We start from the raw sequence: 12,818 nt of genomic DNA, 5'->3' as shown, positions 1-12,818 counted from the left end.
AGCCAAACTTGAAAGGAGGTATGTGGTTGGCTGGCACGCCATGCTTTACTTGAACCAGAAGGCGCAAGTTTACGTGACTGATAGGACGAATAGTTGGTGAGTCATCTTGCTAGGGCGGGCACGGCTGACTGACAGGGCGGGCACGGACCCCCAAGGCCCGCCCATGGCGACGGGACCGAGTGGTATGCATGTGAGGTGACGATGGTATTTTTTGTTTACTTTGGATCTGCCATCCTAACGTTTTTAGTATCCGCGACGTTGAATGCGTGTGACTTGAAAAAGGCGAGGCCTAGCCTGGCGAGAGACGTGGGAGTCTGCAAACGAAGAGTGCAAAGTTGGCTCTTGTGTCATCAGGTTAGTAGCTAGTCTTTAGCCAGTTGACATTTTTGTGAACAAAAAATGAGCGTAGCGGTTGCTGACCTCCTCTCTGGGAGCGGCGCAGTCGGGAAGAGGGATGCGTTTGTAGGCGAGGCCCGGCGTGGCCTTCCTGTGCTGCGCCAAAATCTCCTGCGCCGTCAGGACGCTCTTCAACATCTTCATCTGCTTCTCCTGCTCCAGAGTCACCTCCAGCCACTTCTGAGCTTGCAAGATCTCCTCCTTCAGGGACGTCTCCAGTTTCTGAAATCGGAAACAAAAATCTAAAAATAGCGACCAGTCATTGGATACTGTGTCTTGCTCATAAAAATTAAAACAGAGGAAATATATCAACATTTATTTACTGATAAACATAAAATGGTACATGTTTCTAAATGTACCAATAAAATAGAATGTGTTACATGAAACATGCTATTATTTCTAGAGATGTAACGATATCCAAACCTCACGATACGATATTATCACAATGTGAAGTTCACAATGCGCTAATTATTACGATATTGTGGGGAGGTTGGCGATACAAAAAAAGGTCACGAAATTGTTAAAAAAAAAAAAAAAAGTTAAAAAATACATAGAAGGGCCAATATATCAAAAAACAAACTAGCCACCAGAGGGTGGTAGAACTGCATAAATGGCAATCAACCTGACCTTTTTTTTTTTTTTTTTTTTTTTTTGATGATGACGATATTGTAGCAGTTTTAAGATCCCCAAATATTTCAAATAAGTACATCTTAGAGCTGTAATACTACTAAAAAATTTTTTTGCCATCCAGCGTAACTAACATATCATTTAGGTATCGTTATCACAATATTGTGGGGAGGTTGACGATACAAAAAAAGTCACAATATTGTAAAAAAAATAAAATAAATAAAAATAAATAAATAAATAAATAAATATTTTTTTTAAAAGATCTCACAATAAAAACCTTTTATTTTTTTTTAATAACATAGAAGGGCCAAAAAATAACTTTTTGAAAATTAAACTGCACGAAAAAAGTAGCCACTAGTGGGTGCTAGAACTGCACAAAAGGAAATCGACCTGACAGACGTGCTGCTTTTAATATAATAATGATGACGACAACATATTGCGGCAGTTTTAATATCGCCGTATCGCGATATCGCCGTTAGCGTTATATCCCTGATATGTATCACGATACGTATGGTATGGTGACCGTGTATCGCGATACGTATCGTATCGTGAGGTTGCCATATTTGACACAAACGGTATTGAAGGGTTAAACAACAAAAAAACTGTTTTTCTCGACCTCAATGAGGAGCGGGTCTGCCGTGGGGACGGCGATGTGCCGGTCCAAGCACGAGGGCTCCCTAGGGGTGAAGATGTGCCCGTTGGCTTCCAAAAGCAGCTCCTCCTGCAGGTTGACCCACAGAATGTGGCTGTGCTGGCGCTTCTCGTCCGTCAGGTGGGCCAGCACGGCCCCGGCCGCCTGCGCGCACGGAACACAAACACGAAACGATGATTTGAAATAATAAAGTCAACGGAAATACTCGAGCGTGGATTTTTTTTTAAATTTTTTGCAGCACCTCGGAGGTGGGCTGCGCCATCCCGTAGACGGCCATCTTGGGCACGCGTCGAAAGTTGAGTGCTTTCATCTCCTTGGCGGTGCTCAGCACATCGGTCGCTAAATACTCGCCGGCCACCTGCACAACGCACAAAATCGGCAAGTTAAATCGTCAACTGAGAAAAATCTCATATAGTGTTTTTTTTTATGTTTTAATTAAGTTAATTATTAAATTAATAATTCTAATTATTATATATATATATATATATACATATATATAAAACCGATTATTATTAATATATAATAATAATAATAATAATAATAATAATAATAATAATAATAATAATGATAATTGTTAATAATTAATAATTATTAATAAATTAATTAATTATTAATTATGTTTTTATTGTATCTTTTATAAGATTATCTTATTTTATTTTTACTTTTTTCCTGGTACTGTTATACGTTTTTACTCGTAAAAAGGCCTTTTCTTGTTAAAATGTTAACCTTGTTAATCTTGTAAAAAGACAAAAGTTTTTTTCCTTAAAAATGAATAAATAATAATAATAAAATAATAATAATAATACATTTTATATATGTATATATCCATCCATCCATCCATTTTCTTGACCGCAGTAACACTTTCTGTACTTCAACTTAAGCGCAGGGTGTGCACACTGTTGCCACTTGAAAGCTGTCATTTGACTCCAAGGAAAGCAAAGCCTGAGAATGTTTTTTTGTTTTGTTTTGTTTTTTTCTGACGTGGTAACTATCTGCTTGGAGTTTGACGCAACATGTGGCCCTTGACACGTACGTACGCGTTGATGTCGGGTGGCCATATCGTCAAGTGCTTGAGGCTCCAAACGCAATCAAACATCCATCCATCCATCTTCTTGACCGCTTATTCCTCACAAGGGTCGCGGGGGCTGCTGGCGCCTATCTCAGCTGGCTCTGGGCAGTAGGCGGGGGACACCCTGGACTGGTTGCCAACCAATCGCAGGTCACACAGAGACGAACAACCATCCACACTCACACGCACACCCTAGGGACAATTCAGAGCGCCCAATTAACCTGCCATGCATGTCTTTGGAATGTGGGAGGAGACCGGAGTACCCGGAGAAGACCCACGCGGGCACGGGGAGAACATGCAAACTCCACCCAGGAAGGTCCGAGCCTGGACTCGAACCGGAGACCTCAGAACTGGGAAGCGGACGTGCTAACCACTCGACTACCGTGCCGCCCTATATGTATATATATATATATAAAATTTTAAAATTATAATAAAAATAATGAAGTTGCCACATTAATTATAGACAAAATAGTCACTTTGTACCGCTGAAAATGACTCAATGAGTCAAGCATCCCTTTAAAAATGACACTTTAACATAATTTTTTTTTTTTATCATATTAATACATTCTGTTCTCTTAAAATTAAGAGCATTTTTAACATCAAAATACATTTTAACTGGTAAATAAATCTTGAAAAAAATAATTAAAAAAGAAAAAGAAAAAAATAATGCTTTTTTTAATATAAAGAAATTAATAATAGTTTGGAGAAAATTATTAATCTTATGCTAATTATGAGTTGGAATATTATGAGAATAAAGTTATAACAAAAACTGAATTACCAAATCAATGAAATTATAATTAATTGTAATATTGCAGTGTTAATTTTGTCAAGAAATTTTTATTTAGTTTTTTTTTTTTATATATATATTTTTGACTAAAATTAGTCATCTGATTGTATTTTAGTTTTAATCAAATTTTAGTCGATTAAATTGACAGATTAGTCAATATTTTCCTTTAGCATACATTTAAACTTTTATACAGAAAATTATAAGACACTTAATTGTCACGGTAGTTTAATATGCAAGACACATTTAATACAACGCTGTCTTTATTATTATTATTGTTTCATTGAAATATGTTGAACTGACAAGAATATAACTTCGTTTTCACCTAAATAAAAAAAGTGCTTGAGATTAATCCTACTGCACAATGAAATAAATGAAAATGTAAATAAATTAATTAAATTAAATGTAAAAAATAGCAACCTCAAAAAGTAACAAAAGTAGCAAAAGTTTTAAAATAAAAAAAATCAAATTCAAAGGAATAAAAACACCTGGGGAAAAAAAAAAATCTTAATTTCACAGAAAGTCTACCCCCCAACCCCCACCCCATTAGCCATTCTATGACATTTCCAATCATAAATTAGCACTGAGCTAGCAGACTCCAACTGGGAATGAAAAAAAAAAAAAAAACAGCTCGAAGCAAGCAAGCAAGCAAAGCTCGCTCACCAGGACACGGGCTCCTCTGGTAACCAGCTGGGGCGGCGCCGACAGCTCGGAAAGGTCCATCCGGGCCAGCAGGCGGTACAGCCAAGCGTGGCGGCACATCCACCGGCTGAAGTTGCACACGAACGCCAGGGGATACTGCAAAAAAAAAAAAAAAAGGCGACGCCGTCTTCACTTTTAGCCGACAGATGCCCGTCTCGTTCCCGACACTCACCTGCTCGTGGAGGTACGCGTTAAACACAATCAGGTAGAAGTAGCGCTCCAAGCTCTGCCGGGTTCTGTTCAGGAAGTACTCTTTGGTGCTGTTTCCCTGACAGAGAAGAAGAAGGATATTCGTCATCGATGTTTGTATTTGTCAACTGGAATCCAAACGTTCACTGCCATTGACGGACATTGCTCATTTGCATACAACTAAATTTTTATTTTTTTTATTATTTATTCATTTATTATTTTCCGGAAGAGGATTACGGCCAATAAAGAGAGAGAAAAAAAAGTTTGGCAGGCTTCTCACTTTATTCTCCGAATTCTGAGAATAAAGTCAGAATTCTCACTTTAAAGTCAGAATTCTGACTTTATTAGTGCTACTATTATTCTCACTTTAAAGTCAGAATTCTGAGAATAAAGTCAGAATCCTGCCAAATCGTCTTCTGTATTATTTGTATTTAATTAACTAATTTGCTCCCAATAATGTGTAAATAATTTTTTTTAAATGTTTTAAGTATCCCAAAGACGTATTTATATGTTTTTTTTGTTTTTTGTTTTTTATGTTAGAGCATAGCTTTGATGGCTTTGATGCAGCCTTTCAACTGCAAAGAACGGTTGCAGGACTGGTAGTTATTACACAAACGACCAGCAGGTGGCAGCAGAGCAAAGGAGATCAATCAGCCATGTAGAAAAAAAGCTAAATTACTTACAATTTTGAATAGATTTGTGAAAACTGATGAAACTTAGCTCTCTTCTAATGCTAATTGCTACAAAACGGAAACAGATAGAAACATACTTTTTCTTCCTGATGAAAGAAGAGACGTTATTCTTTCTTTTGATATGTTCCATGCTTTTATAGCAATAGAACACAATTATAATGGTAATTATGTGGGCCTTGCAAAATCAGTCAAAATCCAGTAAAACAGCCGGGAGCGAACGGGATTGCTTCTGTGAAAATGGCTGAGAATGAATGAGTTAAAGACGCATTTTTTTAATTGAGCTATTTTTTTTTATGCTGCCTTGGTTTAATGTGTAAATGTCAGCCATGTTTGAAGTCCTACTTTAAAAAAGTTGTTTTTAAATTGTTGTCCAAAGATAATCCATATAGGAATAAAATATATAGATGTTATACTTTACCGTTATTGATCCAGTGATATTGGTCAAGTAGGAAGTGGGAAAATGCAAAAAAACAAAAAAAAAACAAGAAAGCACCAACCTGAATCTGATAATCATCTCCGATGCCCTCCAGTTTACTTTTGTTCTCGTATATTGCCTCTTTGATGTTGTGCATTTGCGAGCACAGCGCAATGGCCCGGTCCACCTGATGACAAACACGCACACACAGTGTCACAAATTGCAAAGTCATGCACGATCCGGCGATGAACCCGGTGAGAGGAATTCACCTCCTCCAGGACATGCTGCCCATTTGGCAGCTCAGCTATCAATGACTGGATGATGCGGAAAACGGGTCTAGGCTCTGGAGGCGCCTCCGCTGCCTCCTCAATTCTGAAAAAAAAAAATCATCATGCAATGTGGCAATGCACAATTTTTATTTTCTTTAAATCCTCCTCGATTTGAAGACTCTCCATTTGCTGTTTTTTGCTGAGACCAAAGCCAGGTGTAACATAAGAAAATATTGCATTGGCGCCATCTGGGGGCATGTCGGTGTAAAAGCAACCCATTAACTCATTTGTTCCCAAAAAGGTATAAATACTTCTATTTTAAATATTACCATGCTCCCAAAGACATATTTATACGTTTGTTTGTTTTTTTAATGTTTTTTTTATGCTAGAGTGGTGTTAATTTTGACAAGAAATTTTTATGTAGTTTTAGTTATAGTCTTTTGACTAAAATTAAAGTTGTAGTCATTATTTAGTTATCTGCTTGTATTTTAGTTTTAATCCAATTTTAGTCGAGGAAAAAAAAGAGAAATTTTAGTCGACTAAATTGACAGTTTAGTCGATATTTTCCTTCAACATACATTTAAACTTTTATACAGAAAATTAAAACACACCTATTTGTAACTAGTTTAACACGCAAGACACATTTAATACAACTGTCTTTATTAATTGTTTCTATGAAACATGTTGAACTGACAATAACATATCTTAGTTTTCACCTTAATAAAAAAAAAGTGCATAATTGCTTGGATTAATCTTACAGCTGCTCAATGAAATAAATAAAATAAAATAAAATAAAATAAAATAAAATAAAATAAAATAAAATAACATTAGATTAAACTAAATAATGTTATCACTGTGCTCGATCATACAGATGGCTTTGATGCAGCCTCTGGCCGGAAGAGAATGCTTGAAGCAATGGTAGTTATTTGCTGGTGGCAGCAAAGTAGAAGAGGTCAACCAGGGCCATGTTGCAACAAGCTCTTTTTGTCAGTGTTTTCACCAGGAATGTGAATATTGATGAACCTTAGCTATATTCTAATGCTAATTGCTGCAAAACAGAAACCAATAGAAATATACTTTTTTTTGCTAATGAAAGAAGAGATTCTAATAATTCTTTTGGTAGGTTCCATGTTTTTATAGCAACAGAACACAATATTCTGTGGGCCTTGCAAAATCAGTCAAAATCAAGTAAAACAGGGGGGGTCAGTCAAAATGGCTGCCAGTCAACAGATGATGATAACGAGCCCTTACGGAGGCGGCGGTTGCGAGTCGCCCCAGAGCCGGTTGATGGCCAGTGCGCCCAGGATCATGGCCAGGTTGGTGCGGCCGACGCCCACCTGGCAGCTGAAGAGCAGCGCCGGCGGCTTCGACGTCACGTCGCGTCGTAAGGACAAACCGGGACTCTCCTGGAAGGGGAGAACATTTTGTCATTCATATGAAGTGCTCGTGAAATTTGAAGCAGAAATACACACAATTCTCACCTTTTTGGCTGTAAAATGACTCGTTGGTATCAAGGTTATTTTAGTTAACTAAAACTAGCGTTTAGTCTTTGGTAATTAATGTATTCCATGAGCCTTTGGGGATGATTTTAAATGTGATTTGAAGTCGATTTATTTTAATATTAACCGGAATAAGGACGTTTGAAAGGGTGTCACAAAGAAGTGATGTCATCTAGCAGCAGCAGCCAATAGAAAAGCACCAAAAGATGACGTCGCTCCCATGCTGTGTTTTGATTATTGCACACAAATAATACACAATAAAAAATACTAAAACTAATACTGAAACTAACTAAAACATAACTAAACCTAAGCATTTATTAGATAACTAAAACTAATTAAAAAAAATAACAACCAATAACGACCAAGAAAACTAATTACAACTAACTAAATTTAAAAACCAAAATTCAAAACGAAATAAAAACTAAAATGAAAAATTCCAAAACTATAATAAGCCTTGTTGGTATCAAGGTTATTTTAGTTAACAAAAACTAAAAAAAAAACTAAAACTAAAATTCAAAAAACAATTTTAACAATATAAAATTAAATTAATGCTTTTTAAAAAACTAAAACTAAATGAAACTTCATTTTATGTTTACAAAACTAGCTAAAACTTACTATAATTATAGCAAAAATGTCTTGGTAATTAATTTAATGCACGTGCCTTTGGGGATGATTTATTTTTTTATTTTATTTTTATATTATATTGCTATTATATAACAAAAATGTCCTTTGTTTTAGTCTTTGGCAATTAATTTAATGCACAAGCCTTTTAGAATTATTTTAAATAGATTTATTTTTATATGAACCGGAATAAGGACGTTTGAAAATGTGTCACACAGAAGTGACGTCATCTCGCAGAAGCCAATAGAAAAGTACCAAAAGATGACGTCACTCCCATGCTGTTTTTTTTTTCAAATATTGTGCACAAGTAATACATTTTTTTTTTTTTAAACTAAAACTAATACTGAAACTAACTAAAACTAAACTAAAACTAAGGATTTTGTTAAATAACTAAAACTCATAAAAAACTAACAGAACCACCCCGAAAACTAATTAAAGCTAACTCACTTTTAAAAAAACCTCAAAATTAAATCAAAATGAAACTAAAATGGAAAAATTCTAAAACTATAAACCCAGGTTGGTAAATATGAGCCTCTCAGTTTTGAAAGGACCAAAAAAAAAAAAAAAAAAAAAAAAAAAAATGCAATGATTAGCTACTCGGCTATCGTCTATATGAGATTTCCATCCATCCATTTTCTTGACCGCTTATTCCTCACAAGGGTCGCGGGGGCTGCTGGCGCCTATCTCAGCTGGCTCTGGGCAGTAGGCGGGGGACACCCTGGACTGGTTGCCAACCAATCGCAGGGCATATATGAGATTTGTCTTCTCATATTCAGCCAAATGTTTCCAAACTCTTCGGATGGTGCTACACAGTTGAGAATTGCATATCCATGTCCCAATATTTTTGCACCTGAATGTGCGGCAAACATGCTAAAGAGGGATAGTTGGACTCACCCTGAGGATGTTTACAAAAGCGTCAAAGTCTTCTTCCAAAGGCGCACCTTCCACAGGTAACGGTAACCTGTAATAGCTGCAAACGAGGAGGAGACGTCAAATGCTCATTTCTGAGCGACGCCCAGACGAAGAAGAGTGAGCGAGCGAGCGAGCACCTGTATGCCGGCATGGTGAACACGGGCCGCTTGTACACCTCCTCGGTCACGTGGATGTCCTCCTCGCACGCGATGGTTATCGTCTGAGGATCGTCTTTCAGGTACTCGATGTCGTTGTACACGTAGTAGACGTTTTCGTTCAGTTTGGCAAAGTCGTGTAGCTGAGGGTGAAAAAAGAAAAAAGAAAAAAAAAGGACTGCTACAAATACGGTAACAACAAATATTTAGAATAGGGGTGGCAAAATTAGTGTGTTGATTTTGAATTAAAGTTCCTTTAACTCATTTTTTTTTACGCGCGATTAATGGCCGCCTCTTACTTGGAAAGCCTGTATTGGGGAATTACAGTTGAAAAAAAAATGAAAAAGAGTGCATTAATTTTGAATTAATTTAAAGTTACTTCAAAGCAACAATTTTATTTTTATTTTTTTTTAACGCATAGATAATGCAAAAGCCTGCTCTGGGGGAATTCCAGTTGAAAAAAAAAAAAAAAAAAAAAAAAACCCACAAAAAAACCCCAAATGTTTATAATAGGGGTGTCAAAATGGGTGCATCCATTTTGAGTTAATTTAAAGTTACTTCAAAGCCACTTAATTTTTTTAACGAGCAATTAATGCAAAAGCCTGTACTAGAATTCCAGGCGAAAAAACCCCAGAAAAAAACAAAACAAAACTAGATTAAATGTTTATAATAGGGGTATCGAAATGAGTGCATTAATTTTGGGTTCATTTAAAGTTACTTCAAAGCTACCAATTTTTTTTTTATTTATTTTATTTTTTTTTAACGAGCGATTAATACAAAAGCCTGGACTGGGGGAATTCCAGTCAAGAAATATAAAAAAATAAAAATAAATAAATAGATAAATAAATAAATAAATAAATAAATAAAACCCAATAATAATTGTTTTAAATAGGGGTGTCGAAATGAGTGCATTAATTTGGAGTTAATTGAAAGTTACTTCAAAGTCACTATTTTTTTTTTTTAATGAGCGATTAATGCAAAAGCCTGGAATAGGGGAATTCCAGCCAAAAAAAACAAAAAACAATAACAAAAAACAAAAACCAAAATCCAAAAAAACAACAATAACAAATGTTTACAATATGGGTTTCAAAATGAGCGCATTCATTTTGAGTTAACTTAAAGTTACGTCAAAGCCAATAATTTTTTAAATGAGCAATTAATGCAAAAGCCTGTACTGGGGGAAATACAGTCGCAATGCAGCGGACACGTCAAAATTTAGCAGTAATAAATGTAATCATAAAGCATATATTTGTGGAGACTGCGGTCACGTTGCATTTGACAATTTTAAAAAGTTACTTCTTGTTAAAGATTCGATAGCTCTTCATATGAAAAGAAAAAATGCACTGAGCTCTCAGCAACATCTTACAAATGCGATTCTGCCATCTAGTGGCAGAAAAATGGCCTCAACACAAATCAATATCACATAACGGTTCATCTTTTGAATTTTAACTCAAATTTATGAATCATTATGAAATGACTGTATTAATGACTAAAAGATGCTGCCATATTTCTATTATTTGAACATTTCTTTCCACTTTTATGTTGATAAGAGTATGACAACATAGAAAAAAAATGTTTTTGTTGTACATTTAGAACAGATATCAAATTTGCGATGAATCGTGAGTAACTCTTGAAGTGGTGCGATTAATTGCGATTCAAAATTGTAATGGCTTCAAAGTCAAAGAGTCACCTCCTTCCTGATGGTAAGCTCCAGGACTTCCACCGGTTCGGCCTTTTGCAGGCCGTGGAGGTTCTCGTGGAGGTTCTCCTTCCTCCTGGGGGTGTACGGCACAAAGTCGTCGCCCTTGCGCAGGAAGACCACCGGCTCCTCTCGCACACAGACGAAAACCACCTCCTGGAAAAGAAGAAATCAGACGTGAGCGGGATCAGAAGGATTGCAGTGGTCCGAAAAAAAAGCGTAAAAGAGGGCGGGGCAGGCGACCTGGTGCCCTTGCGCTTGCAGCCTCTGCAGGACCCGCTTGAAGCCGCTCAGGCTGGGCTGACCCATCCCGTAGAGCGGGTACGATCCCTTCACCTGCCGGAAGTTGGGCGCCCCGAACGAGCTCGTTGTGCTCAGGACGTCCGCTTTGCTGTACACATCCTGCACCATGAAGTACTCGCCCTGGGAGCAAAAGGTTATTTGAAATAAAATAAAAATACAAATCAAATTCAAAAATCAGTTTTGTTAATTAAATAAAATAAAAAAAATGAAATTACTTTTTAAAAACGGACTCGAAAACGAACTGAAACTACATTTTTTTGTTTCCAAAATTAACTAAAACTAAGTATAATTATAGCAAAAAGAGTCCTTTGTTTTCGTCTTTGGTAATTAATTTAATGCATGAGCCTTTGGGGGGATTTAAAATGTGATTTTTAAGTCGATTTATTTTGACATTAACCGATAAAAGGACAATTGAAAGTGTGTCACAACAGAAGTGATGTCGTCATGAAGCAGCCAATAGAAAAGCACCTTCAGATGGCGTCGCTCCCATGCTGTTTTAATAATAATAATAATATTAAATAAATTATATAATAATAAATAAATAACAATACATATAAATAATAATTAATAAAAAATTATTAATAATAATAAATAATAATGTTGCGCAAGTAATGGCGTCGCTCCCATGATGTTTTAATAATAATATTGAATAAATGATATAATAATAAATAATAATACATATCAATAATAAATAATAAACAAATAAATATTATTAACAATAAATAATAATGTTGTGCACAAGTAATGTGTTGCTCCCATGCTGTTTTAATAATAATAATATTAAATAAATTATATAATAAGAAATAAATAATACATATAAATAATAAATAATAAACATCCATCCATCGTCTTGACCACTCATTTCTCACAAGGGTCGTGGGGGGTGCTGGAGCCTATCTCAGCTGGCTCTGGGCAGTAGGCAGGGGACACCCCGGACTGGTTGCCAGCCAATCGCAAGGCAAACAGAGACAAACTAAATAATAAACAAATAAATATTATTAATAATAAATAATATTGCGCACAAGTAATAAACACATTTTTTAAAACTAAAACTAATACTGAAACTGTGCCTTGGCTCAATAAAGGTTTTAGCATGACCTGCTGTGTGGTAGCTGCTGCCATCTAGTGGCAACTTATTTCAGTTGCTTCATCAAAAGCTGTGGCCAGCAAGAAAGTATGTATGTTGTCGGCAGGGTGATTATAAGTTTTGGAATTTTTCATTTTAGTTAGTTTTGAGTTTTGTTTTAGAAATTTGGGTAGTTTTAATTAGTTTTCAGGGTGGCTGTGTTTGTTTTTATTAGTTTTAGTTATTTCACAAATGCTTTTAGTTTAGTTTTAGTTAGTTTCAGTATTAGCTTTAGATTTTTTTTAATGTGTTTTACTGGTTCGCAATACTTAAAAAAACAGCATGGGAGTGACTTCATCTGAAGGTGCTTTTCTATTGGCTGCTTCATGATGACATCACTTCTGTTGTGACACACTTTGAATCGTCCTTTTACCGGTTAATGTAAAAATAAATCGACTTAAAAATCACATAATTATAGCTAGTTTTGTAAACAGAAAATGAAATTTCAGTTAGTTTTAGTTTCAGTTAGCATTTTTATTTTATTTTGTTAACAAAATTGTTCGTTGAATTTTAGTTTTTTCTTTTTTTTAGTTCACTAAAATAACATTGTTTGTCGGTTATTTAAAGGACCATCACAGCAGTCCTCGCGTTCAAATGCACCACCACCATCATCATCATCTTTACCAGTGGCACTGATGCAGAAGTAATAAAAGGGTGAGAAATTGACAGCTTTCGTGTCGCTTTGAGGTTTATTTCTCATGAACGTGC

The 12,818-nt window shown here is 35.7% G+C and overlaps 1 protein-coding gene across 6 annotated transcripts in view; it reads right to left on the bottom strand.

The window, feature by feature from the left end:
- pald1a (phosphatase domain containing paladin 1a) overlaps positions 1–12,818 on the bottom strand; it is a 55,549-nt gene that overhangs the window by 22,807 nt on the left and 19,924 nt on the right. For all 6 annotated transcript variants that reach the window (XM_077503360.1, XM_077503362.1, XM_077503359.1 and 3 more), the window contains exons 4-15: positions 10,925–11,104; positions 10,673–10,837; positions 8,965–9,125; positions 8,810–8,885; positions 7,047–7,201; positions 5,796–5,898; positions 5,609–5,713; positions 4,403–4,498; positions 4,192–4,326; positions 1,917–2,033; positions 1,640–1,819; positions 421–618 (exon numbers count right to left, since the gene is read on the bottom strand). In XM_077503360.1, the coding sequence (XP_077359486.1) occupies positions 421–618; positions 1,640–1,819; positions 1,917–2,033; positions 4,192–4,326; positions 4,403–4,498; positions 5,609–5,713; positions 5,796–5,898; positions 7,047–7,201; positions 8,810–8,885; positions 8,965–9,125; positions 10,673–10,837; positions 10,925–11,104 (1,671 nt within the window). The remainder of the gene's footprint in view (positions 1–420; positions 619–1,639; positions 1,820–1,916; positions 2,034–4,191; positions 4,327–4,402; positions 4,499–5,608; positions 5,714–5,795; positions 5,899–7,046; positions 7,202–8,809; positions 8,886–8,964; positions 9,126–10,672; positions 10,838–10,924; positions 11,105–12,818) is intronic.

Source organism: Festucalex cinctus, chromosome 17 (genome assembly GCF_051991245.1).
Source record: "Festucalex cinctus isolate MCC-2025b chromosome 17, RoL_Fcin_1.0, whole genome shotgun sequence".
In the NCBI taxonomy this organism is placed as follows: Eukaryota; Metazoa; Chordata; class Actinopteri; order Syngnathiformes; family Syngnathidae; genus Festucalex; species Festucalex cinctus.
The sequence above is the reverse complement of the archived record's forward strand: the minus strand, read 5'-3'. Positions and strand labels throughout refer to the sequence as shown.